The sequence below is a fragment of the Sceloporus occidentalis genome, unplaced genomic scaffold, assembly GCF_023333645.1.
Source record: "Sceloporus occidentalis isolate IW3139 unplaced genomic scaffold, rSceOcc1.0.p SCAF_8, whole genome shotgun sequence".
Taxonomy (NCBI): domain Eukaryota; kingdom Metazoa; phylum Chordata; class Lepidosauria; order Squamata; family Phrynosomatidae; genus Sceloporus; species Sceloporus occidentalis.
In genome coordinates this window covers 34,147,821-34,165,091 of record NW_028316988.1, presented here as the reverse complement: position 1 = coordinate 34,165,091, position 17,271 = coordinate 34,147,821, and the positions used below count along the sequence as shown (strand labels likewise).

General features: G+C 43.4%; 1 protein-coding gene across 4 annotated transcripts in view; it reads right to left on the bottom strand.

The window, feature by feature from the left end:
- The window catches only part of PLS3 (plastin 3), a 43,490-nt gene that overhangs the window by 4,790 nt on the left and 21,429 nt on the right, over positions 1 to 17,271 (bottom strand). For 3 of the 4 annotated variants that reach the window (XM_089536200.1, XM_089536199.1, XM_089536198.1), the window contains exons 2-14: positions 14,317 to 14,408; positions 12,016 to 12,104; positions 10,161 to 10,324; positions 9,632 to 9,761; positions 8,682 to 8,814; positions 7,882 to 7,963; positions 7,129 to 7,294; positions 5,240 to 5,382; positions 4,531 to 4,557; positions 4,298 to 4,393; positions 2,878 to 3,073; positions 1,939 to 2,017; positions 725 to 839 (exon numbers count right to left, since the gene is read on the bottom strand). In XM_089536200.1, the coding sequence (XP_089392326.1) occupies positions 725 to 839; positions 1,939 to 2,017; positions 2,878 to 3,073; positions 4,298 to 4,393; positions 4,531 to 4,557; positions 5,240 to 5,382; positions 7,129 to 7,294; positions 7,882 to 7,963; positions 8,682 to 8,814; positions 9,632 to 9,761; positions 10,161 to 10,324; positions 12,016 to 12,082 (1,398 nt within the window). In that variant the 5' untranslated portion in view covers positions 12,083 to 12,104; positions 14,317 to 14,408. The remainder of the gene's footprint in view (positions 1 to 724; positions 840 to 1,938; positions 2,018 to 2,877; positions 3,074 to 4,297; positions 4,394 to 4,530; positions 4,558 to 5,239; positions 5,383 to 7,128; positions 7,295 to 7,881; positions 7,964 to 8,681; positions 8,815 to 9,631; positions 9,762 to 10,160; positions 10,325 to 12,015; positions 12,105 to 14,316; positions 14,409 to 17,271) is intronic. The other variant, XM_089536201.1, reaches the window with a different exon arrangement.

The window sequence follows — 17,271 nt, the reverse complement described above, 5'->3', positions numbered from 1 at the left end:
TTATGTCTGGCTTTGAGGCTGCCTTAATATTGACATGGTTCCACTAGGCTAGCAGTATCTTATCCAGTGTTCAACAACATGTGCATTCATTACAGGGTTACATAAGTGGAACTGGGCTTTCTGTGCCATTCAGCCTGCATTGGTCTTTATTTGGTTGTACATTTTGTTGAGTTGTTTGGCTGTGCATCTGGATGTACACTTGGCTGCCCATTCAGTTGCACAGTGTTGCAACAGAGCACAATCTGCACATACTCCTGCATGTGTGGATTTATGCTAAACAACATAAATGCAGGACCTCCGCCATTGATCCCAGATGCAGCAAGAGAAAGATTAGGTTTCTTTCCACTGAGGAAATATTTCCAGCTAGAGATGCATCTCTTTTTCAAGAGGAAGCCATGTTAGTTTGCTTCAGTTTCTACAGATGGGGAGGCAGGTAGGGGCAGAAAGAGTTTGGGGTATAAACATCTGAAATCCCAAATACTTGTGGTCTCAAGCATTCTGGATTAAGGAAACTCAACCTGTATTCAAATCACAGCTGATTATGTATCACTGCATAAATCAACTGAGCATGTATTAATGTTACAAGCCAATAGGTAAGTAGCAATGAGATGAGGAATCACCTGCCTTGGGGCATTATGGGAAAGTGTCTAACGTAGCAAGGTTTCCCGTAAGTTTGGAAACCGATGTAAAATTGATTTTAGTGTAAAGCAGCCACTGCCGTTACCTTCTTCATGTTTGCTCCAAGTTTAGGGTAGGGGGGCCGGTTGACTTTGTTCCAGTCGACAGGAACTTTGATCTTTTCGTAGAGCTGTAAGATCACCAGTGCGTCTTGCAGGTCACTACAACAAGGAGCATCAGTTAGCACTAATGGGGATTGCCATGGTTTTGTCACTGACATTTTAAAAAGACAAATAACCCCCCGCCCCAACACACACATTACAATCCTCCGTTCTTGCGGTCTTTGGACTTGCATCCCTCACTTATTCACAAGGGACAAATGGTGGGAGAATGAATGGGGTGTGTACCCACGGCGCGCACGTGCGCACCCCTGCGCATCTGAACCTATATTCAAGCCAATGGGGCTTGAATACATGCACAACTCCATATTTGCGAGGGGGTCCAGAATGGATCCCCTGCGAAAAAGGAGGGGCGACTGTATTATTATTTTTTAATTTGGATTTTTATTTGTTTTAATACACTACTACATAATATTTTAAAAATAAACATATACATATGAATGGAGAAGTTCTCCTTTTTCCCTCTTTCCATCTCATTCCCCATCTACTTTCTTACTCTTTCCATAAACTTCCATACACAGTTATGCATACCCTCCTTTCCTGCACCCAGCTCTCTCTCACTACCCCTCTACTCAGTATCTACCATACATTACTACAACGTCTCTTACTTTCTAATCCCTTCTTCGTACCTTCTTCACATACACCACCCATCTCTCTTCTTCTCTTTCCTCCCCAGATATTGAACTTCTCTGCCCAAAACTTCTCATTTACCATTTCTTCCTCCCTACAATCATACCACCTTCTACCTTCCTTCCTACATTCCACCACCTTGTACCTATTTTGTGACTTTCTTATAAACCCCTTTGGCTTTTATAAACTCTGTCTATAAACCTAAACCATAATTATCCTTCTTGAACTTAACCATTACCTTTAAATTGTCTTCTCTAACTCCCAGACATTGCTAAACCTGATATTCTGTGTAATGATTCTTACTGCCTGCCTTGATTCCCATAAACTGGTAACTGCAATATCCCCCCATTGCTCCTTTATACATTTCATAACGAACTCCCAATCCTTATTAAATTCTTCTGTTGAGTTATCATTAATCACATAGGTTAATTTATCTGTTTCCATAATATCATATATGATATGATATATGATAAGACACACACACATTATTAAAGGCTTTCACAAGACCTACCCATAGAGATGGTTCACGTGGGGATTCACGCCAAGAGAGTTCATCCAGTTGCGAAACGTTCTCTCTTCACGAGTCTCACCTAAAGGAAGGAAAACCACAAAATTGTTGTTTTAAGGAAATTGCACGCTGAGTCTCCCTGATCTGGAATTTCAGCATCCCAAATATTCCAAAAGACCAAAACTTTTTCAGCTTCTGACCATGGGGCCATCCATATCCATAATGTCGTCTCCCTACCAAGGAAAGAGATTCCACCTCAACATTAGGAGCAACCTCCTGACAGTAAGATCTGTTCAAAAGTGGAAGACATTCCCTCGTAGAATGATGGAGTCTCCTCCTTTGGAGGTTTTTTGGAGAGCCATTGATCACAGGGGATGCTTTGACTGTGAGTTCCAGCACGGCAGAATGGGGCTGGACTGGATCAGGGCCTTTGGGGGCTCTTCAACTCTATGATTCAACCCCAGCCCTAGTCTTCACTTTTCATTAATAGCATTAGAGGTTGGGAGTATGAAGAAGGCAGAAGGTAACCAGATGTCCTCACTTTAAAGGAAATCAAGGCACTACAAAAAATATTGGGCATCCCAGAAAAATGTAGGAGACTCCCAAACCATATGCAGTCACCTTTCCTTTTTCGTGGGGGATGCGTTCTGGACCCCCTTGGGAAAATGGGGTTTTGCCTGTATTCATGCCCCATTGACTTGAATATAGGTGCGGGCACATGGGCACATGCCGCATTCATTCTCCCTCCATTTGTCCCTTGGGCATAGGAGAGGGATGCGAGTCCAAAAACCGCAAGAACGGAGGGAGGACTGTAAAAGTAAATTCATGTTCAAAATGGAGGAGGTTTTGGAATTTTTCCTGGTGAGAAGGTTGTAATGGGGGACATGTCCTGGAAAAAAGGAGGATGCCTGGTGGTCCTGAGAAAAGTGTCGCTCGTCTCACCTTCCAGCAGAGTCCAGTCGATGTCTTGGTTTTCTGGCTTGGTGAGGGCCGGATACTTGTTGAACAAGTTGGCCACGAAGGCCAAGTTGAGCTTGGGGTTGCCGCTCACAACGTCCGTCGGGGTGACAAACTGCCGGCAGCCCAAGCGGTCCGCTTGCTGGAGCATACACTCAGCTCTCTTCAAGTCGTCTTTCTCCTAAAAGGGCAGAAATGGTGCAATGGAGAGAGAGAGCAAAAGAGGGATGCGCCTGCAACCTCTGGAGCATATTTACTGGACAAAATGTGCTCCATCAAGGCAATTCTCTGCCTCTTAATCTCAAGCCCTGGCTAAAAGTGGGTCCACAACCATGCAACAAGACTGGCCAGCAACTAGAAATCCAAGTGTCAAGCTCACACCAAACACTGTTGAGTGTTTTTAAGCAAGAAAACCTCACCATGAGATGATGTCTCCCTGTGATCTATTAGGGTTAATTCAATTTTTCAAAAGTTTAAATGCACCTGTGTCTGCAGAGATGGTTATCAAATCACATGCAATGCAATGCTTATTGTTTTCAGCCATTGAACTTTTTGTGCTTGCACTCTTATCACACACAGAGGGCACACTTACAAAAAGGAGAATAAGCACAGAATAAGAAGTAGTGCCACCTCCTGGTGGCATTTCCCTGCAAGACGTAAATGCACAAACCCTATTATTAGGAGCAGGCGTTTCACACCAAGTTGTGTTGTGAAAATTTTCCAAGGTGCCCTTTGTGGGGAGGAAACATTCCCTAGATAAGAATGTCTTAGGCCACAGTCTGATATAGCAAGAGCTTTGTGTCGAAATAAACCAGAGACTGGAAGTAATGTATCATTAGTATAGTTACATACAACTACAGTTGCCCCTCCTTTTTTGCGGGGGATCCGTGCCAGACCCCTTGCGAAAATGGAGTTTCGCATATATTCAAGCCCCATTGGCTTGAATATGGGAGCGGGCGCATGGGGGTGCGAAAATGTGCGATGCAGGTGTGCGCCCCATTCATTCTCCCTCTGTTCGTCCCTCGTGCATAAAAGAGGGACGCGAGTCTTAAGACCATGAGAACGGAGGGAAGACTGTAGTTATTTTGTGGGTGGTGGACATTGTAAAGAAAAGTTACGTTTCTTAAATAACACAATGAGTTAGACTGACTTTATTGGTGCAATGAGTTTCTTGCTACTTTCAAAATTTACTTTCAAAGGGCTTTTTGGAGGCAGTTTGGCATGAGTTTTAAACTCTGCAGTACAGCCATTCTGAAATACACTTCGATGCTGTTGTTCTCTTGCAACAACTATTGACAAAATTAAATGAATCTGCACAACGCATGAAAATTAAATATTATCCAGACGTTAGAAATCTACGATGTTTACATCTTTCACAGATGCACAATGATGCTGATATACTCACATTGAAGCCGGACATGTTGATGTCAATTTGTGGCTCTCCTTCCTTTTGTCCTTTGGGTGCAATTTGGTTGAGGAGGTGGAAGTACGCCCGGGAGTCCTAGAGCGGATTCGAATTAGGAAGAAAAATAGGTCAGACCATTGGCTTGCCAATTGCGACACCGACGAGGATGCACACATATAACACTCGACGACACAAAAGTAACTAAACTATAGAAGTATGAACGGCTTTTGTACCTTGACAGAGCTATTGAAGTCAGTAAGCTTGCAAAACGAAAAATTGCAAAAAGCAAAGAGAGACGGGGACAGAAGAGAAAAGGAGAAAAGCAGAAATCCGGGAAGCATGAGAAAGAAGAAAATCGAGACAGTTAGATGGAGGTTTTAGTTCCAGTTCCAAAGGAAAGTGAAGGAGTCCCGACCCATGAACCGTCCAGTTCCTGCCTAAAATCTCCATCCCAAAATCTATGGGAAGCATGGCTTCAACCAAATTTCTACAGGAATTTTATGCCTGATTAACTCCACTTACTTACACTGGACGACTCTCTGGAAATAAGGCAATTATTTTGCAGTTACTACAGGTACATCGGCCAGATCATTATTTGATAATATGGTCTTCATTTGTGAATAATATACTAACTATACTATATGTCCCATTGTTTTAGCTTTATTTTCCACTGAAGAAGACTTTCAGTCAAAACACATTTGGATATTATATACATATTATTTTGGATGTCCTCTGGAAGTGCATGCACATACTATTGTTTTTCCGTGCACTTTGGACATTCCACCTGGAAAAATCACTGTTACTGCATTATTTGTATATTTTAGATATTTTAGAGATACCTTCTTACGTATTACTTTGAGATTACCTTTTCCTAGACCTTTCCGTTTGCCATATTATTCGACCAAATCCCACCAACGTCCCAAATCTCATCCCCGTCCATACCTTGATCTCTGAGCTGAAGTTGTTGATCTTGTGCCATCCAGCATTTTCCAAATGGAAGTTGGCCCACCTGAGGAGCAGCTCTTCTGGGGACAGCTTCATCAGGTCTTCCAAGGTCTCCCCATCTCTAAGCAAAGCAGCCAACGCTGGAGGAAAACAGGGGGGAAAGGAGGAACGCATCAAACCCAGGGAAGCATTATATGGAGAGATGCAACCCAGTCCCTCCCAAATGACCCTGTTTTATGGTTGGGCAATTATTATTTTAATTAAGAGGGGCACACATCCAGCAATTCCTCACATTGAGACAAAAAGGTGCACATAATACACACAAAGGCCCCTTTGTGGTTGCAACTTGCTTGGACCATTGAGGAGACCCGTCAAGCTTTGTAGGACTAGCACACAATATACATAGTCTACAATTAACATTTCTTCTTCAGTCCTGATCATTCATATGCTTTTTCTTAGCTTCCCAAACCAGTAAACGCTTAGTGTTTACCAAATTTCCTCAAACTGTTATTCAAACATATGCATGATTTATACAAATCCCATCCTAAATAATAATAATAATAATAATAGATTTTATTTATATCCCACCTTTCCAGAAGGATCAAGGCAGATTATAATAAGATACATAAATGAATGCATAACACAGACATAGCTAAAACTACATATCCCCTTATCCCTTAATTTAAAACTAAAATACTAACATTATAAATACAAATTAAAATCAATTTAAAATAGGCAAGATTGGGGAGAGACATTTGGGCAAACGAAGGGCAATCTGCATCTGTGTAATATTCTTGGATCAATGCCATCCAGCCAACAACAACCAAAGATTATAATGACCATTATTATTTTATTCATCCCTAATTCCCTACGTTTTCACTATACCCCGGCATTTACTTATATACTTCACAAACTGCTCCCAACTTTGAACAAATTCTCCTATTTTTATTTTTATCTTCCTTTCCAAAAAGCTTTGTAGGGCGATTTCAATTTGGGTTTCCTCAATGGTCCAAGCTGGTTAAGATGATAATCCCAACAACTTTCTTATCTGAAGTCGAAGGCTTTCATGGCCGGCATCCATAGATTTTTGTGTTTGGGGGGCTAGGTGGCCATGTTCTAGAAGACTTTATTCCTGACGTTTCACCAGCATCTGTGCCTTTGGCATCTTCAGAGAATGCTGGCATGGAAGAGAGTTGGGAATATATATATATATCGTGTCTGACCCTAGGTTGGGAGGAGTGATTTCCATGTTAATCTGTGTATTGTGAGGTCGAAGACTTTCATGGCTGGCATCCGTAGCTTTTTGTGGGTTTTTGAGGCTATGTGGCCATGTTCTAGAAGAGTTTATTCCTGATGTTTCACCAGCATCTGTGGCTTTGGCATCTTGAGAGAAAGCTGGCATGGAAGTGAGTGGGGTATATATATACTGTGTGACCCTAGGTTGGGAGGAGTTCAACAACAGAACAATACACAGATTAACATGCAAATCACTCCTCCCAACCCAGGGTCACACAGTGTGTGTGTGTGTGTGTGTGTATATATATCTCACTCACTTCCATGCCAGCATTCTCTCAAGATGCCAGCCAGAGATACTGGTGAAACATCAGAAACAAACTCTTCTAGAACATGGCCACATAGTCCAAAAAACCCACCCAAAACTTCCTTATCCCTCCTGAAGTGACCATCTCTCTTCCAAAATGAAAACCAAAAACGTGACATGCCCAGAGGAGAATTCTCATTGCCAGCTGCAAAAGCAACCATCCAGGTGGGAAGGCTCTGGGTTCAACCTATTGTTGTTGCTGTTGTTGTTATTATTATGTTTATTTATATTCTGCCTTCCTCCCAGTACGGAGACTCAAGGCGGCTTACAAATCTAACCAACCTACCTTCGTTTCGGCTGATTTCGATGTCCGCAAACAAGCCGATCTTGATGATCTGCCAGAGGAGGCCAAGGACCAAGTGGGGCTTCCCTTCCCGCAGGTCCTCTGCTCCGATGTTGACTACATGGCATCCGATGGCGGAGGCTGAGTTCAAAGCCAAATTCAGATTTTCCTGCGGAGGAAAAGCACTTGGTTAGAGAAGTCTTTGTTGGAAGACGAAGATTTCATAGCATTGGGTCAGGGCAGTTAAAGAGGCATCAAACTGCATTATTTCTGCAGTCAACAAGAAGGAAGGAAGGAAGGAAGGAAGGAAGGAAGGAAGGAAGGAAGGGGAAGTGGGGGAAAGGAAGGAATGGAGGAAGGAAGGCAGGAAGGAAGGCAGGCAGATAGATCCAATAGATGGATAGATAGATGATAGATAGACAGACAGACAGACCCAACGGTTTGGGGAAAGCTGGTGCAATTCCCCCCCAAAGTGCTGTGTCCAAAAAAACTATTCCATTTTTAATTCACTCTTCCGACAGCCTTAGTAATTCAGAGCCCTTATTCTTTTACTTCAATTAAATATTTGCAAGGAAGAGAAGGCTCCCATTTCAATATAAAAACCAAGCCGCAGCACAAAGGCCCCTTCTTCAGTTATTAAAGGCAAACAAAACTCATCTCTCCCATGGCAATTCTCTGGGAGAAACGAACAAACGTGCCACTATTTAAACCCTCTGCAAAAGGAGGAGAAATGAATTAAAAGGAAGTTTTCCCCACCTGGATTATGAATGGCGTTAGTTTTTTCTTGTTGATCGCTCTTTCGTCAATTGTGTCGGGAACGGAAAGGTTGATCATTTTACTGGGTTTTGGAGGGGAGAGAAGGAGGAGGAGAAGAGGTACATTAGAATAAATTTGCAAATAATTAATGCTTCCTGGGATAGGAATTGCAGAAAATGAAGGGAAAAGCAATGCTTCCGGAGGTTTAAAAAAACCCGCATTGTAATGAATAATTGTTGTTGTTGTTACTGTGTGCCTTCAAACAATTTTTAATTTATGGAAACCATAAGGTGACCCTAAATGGGGATTTCCTGGCAAGATTTGTCCAGAAGAGGTTTGCCATTGCCTTCCCCTGAGGCTGAGAGAGTGTGACTCCTTTATTAGGACAAAGGCAGGATATAATAAAATAATAACAATAACAACAATAATAATGTGACTTGCCTAAAGTCAGCCAGTAGGTTTCCATGGCTGAGCTGGGAATCAAACCCTGGAATAATTACTGAGAATGAAATTCATAAGGGATCAAAATTTGCTTGGGAATGTCCTTGCAAGGAAGTATGAATGCTTCATATTTATAAAATTAGCAAGCCCCAATTTTTCTAATCAAACGACGTAGGACCCTTGAGGCCATAAAAAACATCCCCAGGGGCCGTTTGCTCCCCTCAGATTATTCCATGAGAATATTACTTAAATGAAGATGTTCCCCCATATCCCTAACCCTAACTCATTCTTTCTTTCCTGCACCTTTCCATTGTATGCGTTGCAACCTGAATGCACAAAGGGCCCTCTGAGGAACCCACCAGAGGACGATCCCGTCGCCGACGGCATTGAAGAGGTCATCTGTATTTGGGTTCATGGGGATGACGTGCCTGCAGTCCGCGTCGTTTTCCAGGGCTTTGTTTATCCAGTTCACAAAGGCGTATTTTTCTTCCTCTAAAAGAAGAGAGAGGATTGTTAAGTTACCACTCACATTGTCACAGCAGCAAAAAAAAAGGGGGGGGGGGGAAGAGGAGGAAAGAAAGAAGAAGAAAGAAGAGGAGGAAAGGAGGAAGGAAGGAAGGAAGGAAGAGGGAGAGAGGGAGAGAGGGAAGGAGAAAGAAAGAAAGAAAGAAAGAAAGAAAATAACTCCATGGCTCCTCACCAGAAAACCTTGGGACAGGTTTGCTCCCTGATTGGAAATCACTTGAGAATTTTCTTTTTTAACAACAAGAAATGTGGGCTGCATCCGCACTGCAGAATTAATGCAATTTGACACCACTTTAACTGCCATGGTTCAGTGCTATGGAATTCTGGGATTTGTAGTCATGGCACCAGAGCTCTCTGACAAGAGGAGGCTAAACTACAACTCCCAGGGTTCCCCAGCATTGAGCCATGGCAGTTAAAGTGGTGTCAAACTGCATTAAGTCTGCAGTGCAGACGCAGCCCTAATGAATAATCTCTTGTTGTGAGATGTTTAGTCTTCGCTGTCGGGGAGCTGGGATGATGCCAAGCAGCCAAGAAAGAAAGAAAGAGTCATCTCATGATGGTTAGCCTTCCATTGCAAAGTTTGCAAGTTTTGCAAGGTTTTAAACTTCCTGTGAGATCTGAAACCTTGCAAGACTTGCGGAGGCCTTCTGTCAGCTTGCCGCGTCCCGTTTTCGATTTGCAGAAAACTTGGTAACATTACAATGCAGGGACACAGCGGCTTCCAGTTTGTTCCTCCATTTCAGTTTAGCTCCAGAAAAACCAGCCCAATATGACACAAGAATACCTGAGTAGGAATGCTGGGTCCCTTCGCTGGAGAGTTCAGACGTCCCGCCGATGGCACAGATCCCTTCTTTCCTGTTGATGGCTTTCCTGAAAGTTTTGGCGATGTCGCTGCTTTTCACCTCTTGGAAGATCTACAAGAATTAAACACAGAGAGAGACATTTGCAAGGTGTTAAACATCCCCTCTCCAATTGCAATCTTATGGCCGAATGCTATTGCACCCAAAATATTTATTGCTTCTTGGTTCTATGCCTCAGAGCTGTGAGTCTGCTCTTTTGAATGACGACTCTTTGGCAAAGGATTCTACATTTACCCCCTAACTACAAATCCCAATCTTAAAATGAATACGCTGAAAAGTTGCAAAGTCTTATATCAGTCCAAGATCGATACAAGCTCCACTGTGCAATATTATGCCCCATTTCCATTAAGGTTCACGAAAACCCAAAAATAATGCTCTCTCCCTTGCAATGGAAGCAGGTATTGAAGTCCTTAGAACAGAAAGAGAGACGTAGCATCACAGTGGCACGCTTACGTAAACGAATTCTTCAAAGCTGATCTTCCCATCCTTATTCTTGTCTCCATCGATCATGAGTTTCTGAATGATCTCCCTCACTTTGTATCCAGGGAGGGGAAGGTTGGCTTCCTTGAAGAGTTCGTGAAGCTCATAGTTGCAGATGAAGCCGTTGCTGTTGAGATCTTCCATGCAAAAGGAAAGAGAGAAAAGAGCTGAAAAATATACAGATCTCTCTAGTATGTAGATGCACACATCCATTCCAAGGGCAGGAACCAATTCCAGCCTAAAAGTTAGGTGCGATCAAGCATCCTCCTTTTCCAGGACACATCCTCCATTTCAACCTTCTGCCCAGAAGGAATTCCAAAAGGTCCTCCATTTGGAGCACGACAAAGAAGCATTAATTTATATTTATATGAGCGTTTTAAGTGCTTATTTTGTCACATCCTCCATTTTAATTGTCCTCCATTTTGCACCAACTTGTCCTCCTTTGCAGTCAGGACATTTGGACACAAAATCCAGTTGGAAGACCTACACATGCCTAGAGAAGTCTTTTCTCTTGGAGCCTCTAGGTCTTCCATTGCAACTCTATGGTCAACTTCTGGCAGAGTTGCACTGGAGGACCTTGAGATTACTAGAGAGAACGTATTGCTCAAATCTGTAAATCAAGTCTGCAAAAGTCAAGGCCGCAAATGTGGAGGGCTGACTGTGCTTACATTGACCCCTGGATAAGTCAACACAGGTTTTGGGGGTAATTTTTTGACTAAAATGTTTAGACTCTAGACTTATACATGAGTATATACAATAACTACAGCTACATAGTTGAGCTCTGTCTATCCCTTTTGGGACACATGGCCAACTCCAACCACTAGGGAGCACTAGCAAGCAAGCCTGGCAAAACACAACACATCAATGAGGACCTTTTTGCATCCTGCAAGCTTCCAAAAACCACCAAGGGTGCATCTACACTACAGAAATAACGCAGTTTGACACCACTTTAAATGCTGTCGCTCCATCCTACGGAAATCTGGGATTTATAGTTCTGTAGGACAATAGCACTCTTTGGCAAAGAAGGCTAAAGACCTTGCAAAACTACAAATCCAGGATGCAGCCACGGCATTTAAAGTGGCATCGAACCGCATTAATTCCTACGGTGTAAATCAAGTGATGCCCAAATTTTGGTCCTCCAGATGTTTTGGACTTCAGCTCCCAGAATTCCTGAGAGCTGGCCAAGCTGGCTGGGGTTTCTGGGAGTCGGAGTCAAAAACACCTGGAGGACCAAAGTTTGGGAACCCCCCCATAGATAACAAAATCCATGGATGCTCAAGTCCCATTAAATACAATGGCATAGTAAAATGGCGCCCCTAATATAAAATGGCAAAATCAAGGTATGCTTTTCAGAGTTTATATAATTTAAACGATATTTTCAAGCCGTGAATGTTTGAATCCGTGGATGAAGAATCCGTGAATACGGAGGGTCAACCGTATTCACAACAGGGTCATAAATATCCACTTCCCAATAGATGCAAGGCATGGAAATGTTATTGCCTCTGTCTTCCATTCAAAGCTACAAATGATTAACCTGGGATTATTTGGACAGATGCACCAGTCAAACTGAGGGTAGTGACATTTGCACATTTATTTGGCACTGGCCCTATGGGCTAAGGATACTGAAAGCAGACCCTGCAAATATTGGGGTGAGGAACAGGATTGATACTTTTCTTCCCCCACCATTGCTTAAATGTCTTGTAGGCAGAGAACAGGAGACAATATGGCCAAAGCAAGAAATGCTCTTAGCATATAGCCAGGAAGACATCCAACCCATTGCCCAAATGCATCATTCATGTCACCAAAATCCTCGCCGCCATTTACTTACCGACTTTGGCGAAAGCTTCTCTGAGTTCCTCTAACTCATCTTTGGATATCTGGGTAACGTTGGCCATTTTTATGCATCAAAATGAGTATCTGGCAAAAGGAGTGACAGGAGAGAAATGAGACATTCATGAATCAGGAGCCTTTTATTATTTCAGAAAAGGGGGAAAGAAGCCTGAGTAATTAAAGAACAAGCTAATTAATTAACTCTGTGCCAGAGGAAATGGAATTAAACATCAGGCTGCTGGCGCTCTCTTGCAGCCTCCCTTGTTAGACTGGCCTGTGTGGCTAATGTTTAGCCAATATCTCTATTTCTCGCCTTCCCAGAAATGCATTAACTTCAGGTTCCACCCTTCTGACGGGGAAAAGTAATTTGAAATGCAAAAAGGTAATTTAAAAAGGGATCATAGCAAGAGCTCAGGGTTTGCATGCAGAAGGTCTCGGGTTCAACGCTCACTGCCTTCTTGCATCCAAAGGATCAGGGAGCAGGTGAAAAGAAAAGCCTTTTCCTCCTTGAATCCCTGGAGGAATGCTGCCAGTCTGTGTTGCCAACACTGGGCTTGACAGACTGACCATCTGTCCCATTAAGCAAAGGTTCCCAATATCCTCCCTTCATCTTCTTTGGGTCCTTTCATGGCCCACTGATGTGGTGTGCCTTCAAGTCGTTTCTGATTTATGGCAACCCTAAGGTGAAGCTATCATGGGGTTTTCTTGGCAGGGTTTGTTCAGAGGAGGTTTTCCTCTGAGGCTGAGAGAGTGTGACTCAGCCAAAGTCACTCTTTGGGTTTCATAGCCAAGCTGGGAATCGAACCCTGGTCTCCAGGGCTGCAATCTAACACTCAAACCACTATGCCACACTGGCTAAACCAGGCCTAAAAGCTCAGACTCAGGAAGGTACAAAAAGCCAGTATCCACAGGCATCTTCCAAAAGTTGGTCAGGATTTGTCGAATTCTGGAGCCTTAGTGGCACAAAGGTTAAATGCACAGCCACAAGGTTGTGAGTTCGATCCCCGCAGGGCTCCAAGGTTGACTCATCCTTCCAACCTTTTGTAGGTTGGTAAAATGTGTACCCAACTTGTTGGGGGTAATTGGCTTACGGTTTGTAAACCATTTAGAAAGTACTGGGTTCACCGATCAGTGGTATAGAAATGTAAATGCTATTGATTTTTGTGGGGTTTTCAGACTATGTGGTCCATGTTCTAGAAGAGTTTATTCCTGATGTTTCCAGCATTTAGAGAAGATGCCAGCCACAGATTCTGGTGAAATGTCAGGAATGTATTCTTCTAGAACATGGCCACCTAGCCCAAAAAACCCACAAAAAACTATGGATGCTGGCCATGAAAGCCTTCGACTTCACATTGTAAATGCTATTACTTGCTATTGTGAGAATTTTTAGTTTTCAAGCCCTACCGCTTCATGAGAGCTGGATAAATCTGTGCATCTAAGCTCATTTGGGATGTTTTTTAAAATCTGGGCAAGTAACAGTGCAACCCAATATTCTGTTTGTCAGGAAAGACAAGTGGATTAAGCTCAGTGGCTGGCAGTTGTGAAGTTTATAGCTAGCTCAAGCCAACAAATGCAGGTGTGTGAGTCAAGGGGCCGAGGTTGTCTTCCTGGGCAGGAAACAGCAGCTCCACTAAAAACCCGAGCAACACCCAGAGTTTAAACACAGGCTTAAGAGCAGGCCTCAAGGAGGGACTGGGAGGAGAGCGTGGAAAAACTGCAAGCAAACACAAGGACAGGAACTCTCACGGTTCCACCAGACAGGCTCCACCAGATCCATCGGGATCAACAGATCGCAGCCAGGGAGCTTTCTGGTCGCTGCCTTTTCTGTGTCACAACAGCAAAAGGTTGAAAGGAGGGGCAGGTTTTCAGCAGGGAAGTGGAAAATTGACAGCCTCCAAAGCAGCAGAAGTAGCTTCAAGTCCACACATTTTTGCAACCGCGAAGTCTACCCAACTGCCCCCACATATTGGCTAGAATCGTATGAGCAACATGCATGAGCAAAGCATGCATAATTTTGTTTTGGGGTGCCCATTAGCTCCATTAGATGCTTGTGCCCACCCAAAATCTCCTCTGCCAGGAATCTGTTAACCCCTATGGGCATCACTGTGAGTATTAAACAGCCTGGGAAGCAGGAGGATGCACAGCAGATTTGGGAGGACAGAGTTTGGGAATCCCTGCTGTAAAGAGAGGAAGAGGGAGGAGACCTCTTTCCTCCTTGCCTCAAGAACTGCCATAGGGATAGGGACAGGAATAGGTTATCCATAGGGATAACCGTTGTTGCATTTAGACCAGTTCTTACCTCTCTGTCTATATTGCAATGGTGGGGTTCAGTCCTTGAGCCAGGAATGCATAGAGAAGCAAAGCTGATGGCAAGCTATGAATTTCCAGGGCCTGATGGACACAGAAAAAGAAAGAGAGATGCACTGGTTAATAATGCCTGGGCGACTCTATTAAAGCCCAGAGAAAGGGTGAGGTCAGCACTTGCTTTTGGAAGCCAGGCATGCTAATAAAACCACTTCTGTTGTTTCTATATGAGAGAGGAGGAGGAAATGCATCATCATCAAAGCAGCAAATGCATGCAAAAGCCTCAGGAGTTGCAGTTCACCTCTTCCAAATAGGGCAGGAAAAGACTGAGGAACCACACAACCCTCTTTTGTATCTGCCCTGGGTGTGAGAGATGCACAATAGTTGCAAACCTGTTGTCAATGTGGAAAAGACCTGCTTAGACAACCAAGACTCGCTCTTTACTACAACGGGGATAAATTACTTCTGGGGGTGACTACCGCCACAGTATAGTGGTTTGAGTATCAGACTATGACTCTGGAGGCCAGGGTTCGAATCCTGGCTTGGCATTGCAAACCCACTGAGTGAGCATGGGCAAGTCACACTCTCTCAGCCTCAGAGTATGGCAATGGCAAAACCCATATGAACAAACCTTGCCAGGCAAACCCCAACAGCCTAGGCACAATATCTATATTCTAAAGCGTACACACCCCATAAAAAGAATGGATTAACTCGGAGCTGAGTCCTGGGACCAGCTCCCACAGAATCCGCCCATCAAACTGTTGACGGATAGATCCAGCCGGTGGAAAAGTTGCTGTTTATTTAACCGGAGGAGGTATTTATTGGACAAATTAGTTAAGCACTTGCTTTTCCTGGAGTGATTGCCATCAGGTTGCGCAGCAGGGAGTCAACTGCAAATGCAAAGTCTCAGGACAATCCCGTGGGTGTAGTTGGCAACCCCAATTGAGGTCAGGCTGACTAAGATCGGACTCACTGGCCACACCAAGGCTGGCAGAAATCAGGGCAAGGGCAACTTTGGGTTTTGCTCAGAAGGAGTTGTGGACTGAAAGAGGCTCAGCTTCACCTCTTGAATGCCTGACTCCAGTTTCTGGGTTTCTGCCTGGAGTACATACAGAGAAAAGGGCAGTCAACTGGGCCTTGGTTTAAATTTTGGCCTATGAAACCCCTGCCAAAGTGGCTCTTCATTATTTATTAGCAAGGGTTAGTCTAGGGCTTGCGAAATGATGCTGAACATTCAGTCGGCCCTCCATATGCACAGATTCTTGATCCACAGATTCAAGCATCCACATGAGTACATTCTTGACACATATTCTCATCCTTCCGCTAACTATGTCTTAAAGTTACTTTTGCTGATATATTCTAGGGCCTCATTCACACTTACAGATAAATCAGTGTGCAATCTGAACTGATGGATCGATTCGACAGCGGAGCACAGTTCCCACTACATTCGCCCCGATTGCATTTTGTCCCTGTAAAACAACCCACTTGCGGTTCACATTCATGCATCAATTGGTTCAAAATGGACCCGCACTGGCCGGCCAAAGGGCACATTTAAATAGATTCCGATCCGCATCTGGTTCACACTTGCGCAGAATCAATTTATCGTAAAAGACACAGAAATAATCAGTGTCAAAAAGACATGGGTTTGATTTAAGTGGGAACCGGGGTCATTTGAACAGGTTCAAACTGATTTGCAATCCGGTTTAAAAGGTAGTGGGAATGAGGCCTAGGAAGAAGACTGGTGCCATTCAAACTCATATGCAGAGATCCAATCTGTTAGACAACCACACTATATCTCCTACCAGCTCCATAAAGACAAGAACATACATGAAACGTTGACGAAAGAGTGTGTTTTCAAATACGCCTTGGGTGCCCTTATGCTAGAGAATCCCTGGAGATTTCCCATGAAGATTGTCTTGTTTTTCAGCAGCAATTGTGAGTAGCTCTCCAGTTTCTTATTGCAAATATGCAATAAGCTTTTGCAAAGGGGCAGAGGATAAAGGACTCTATGTACACTCATCCATGTTCTCACACAATCTAGGTGCTTCTTTGGTGCATCCTTCCATACAATATAAAACCATAGTGCTCTGAATCCACTTTAGCAGCCATGGTTCCATCCTATGGAACTGTGTGATTTGTAGTGTCTTGTGTCACCAGAGCTCTCTGACAGAAGGCTCACAAAACTTGCAGAATATCATAGCACTGAGCCATGGCAGTTAAAGTGGTGTCAAACTGGATTATTTCTGCAGTGCAAATGCAGCCCCAAACGCTCCTGGTCCCAAACATAAGTGAGGTTCAGCTTGTATCCTGCCTGGTTGTTGGTTTATTGGGTACAAAACTCCACCAGCTTGCAACAAGTATATTGTACATATTAGTTGGCCAATTATACATTTCGGATGTGCATTTCAGTTGGCTAAAAGCTTGTAACAAGTATATTGTGTATTTCAGATGGCCAATATTGTGCATTTCAGTTGGCTGAAAGCTTGCAACAAGTATATTGTGCATTTCGGTTGTCCAATAAAGTTATCACTGATGGATTTTTGCTTCGATTTGTTAAATGGCCAACACAGCAACCATTCCACATGACTCCAAGCTGGAAGAATCCAGGTTCAGAAAGGTTAAGCTCTCTTATCTTTTAAACTGTTTTTAACAACAGCAAGGACAGATTAACAATTAAAAAAAGAGAGAGAAAGAAACCCATAAGTAGGCTGAAGACATTTTTACAGCAAACAGTTTTGGAAGCTTCATTGCTAGCAAAAAGTCCCTCCAAGCTATAAAAAGCAAACCTTTCCACATTCCGGTACCTGAAAAGCTGGTAGCTCTTATTATTTCCTCCACGTTCCTCTTCCAGCACACCTTTTACTGGAATGGGCTGTTTTATATTGCTACTCAAAAACATATACAGATATATATTTTTCCAGTAAGATCATCATCCCAGCTCTCCAAGTCA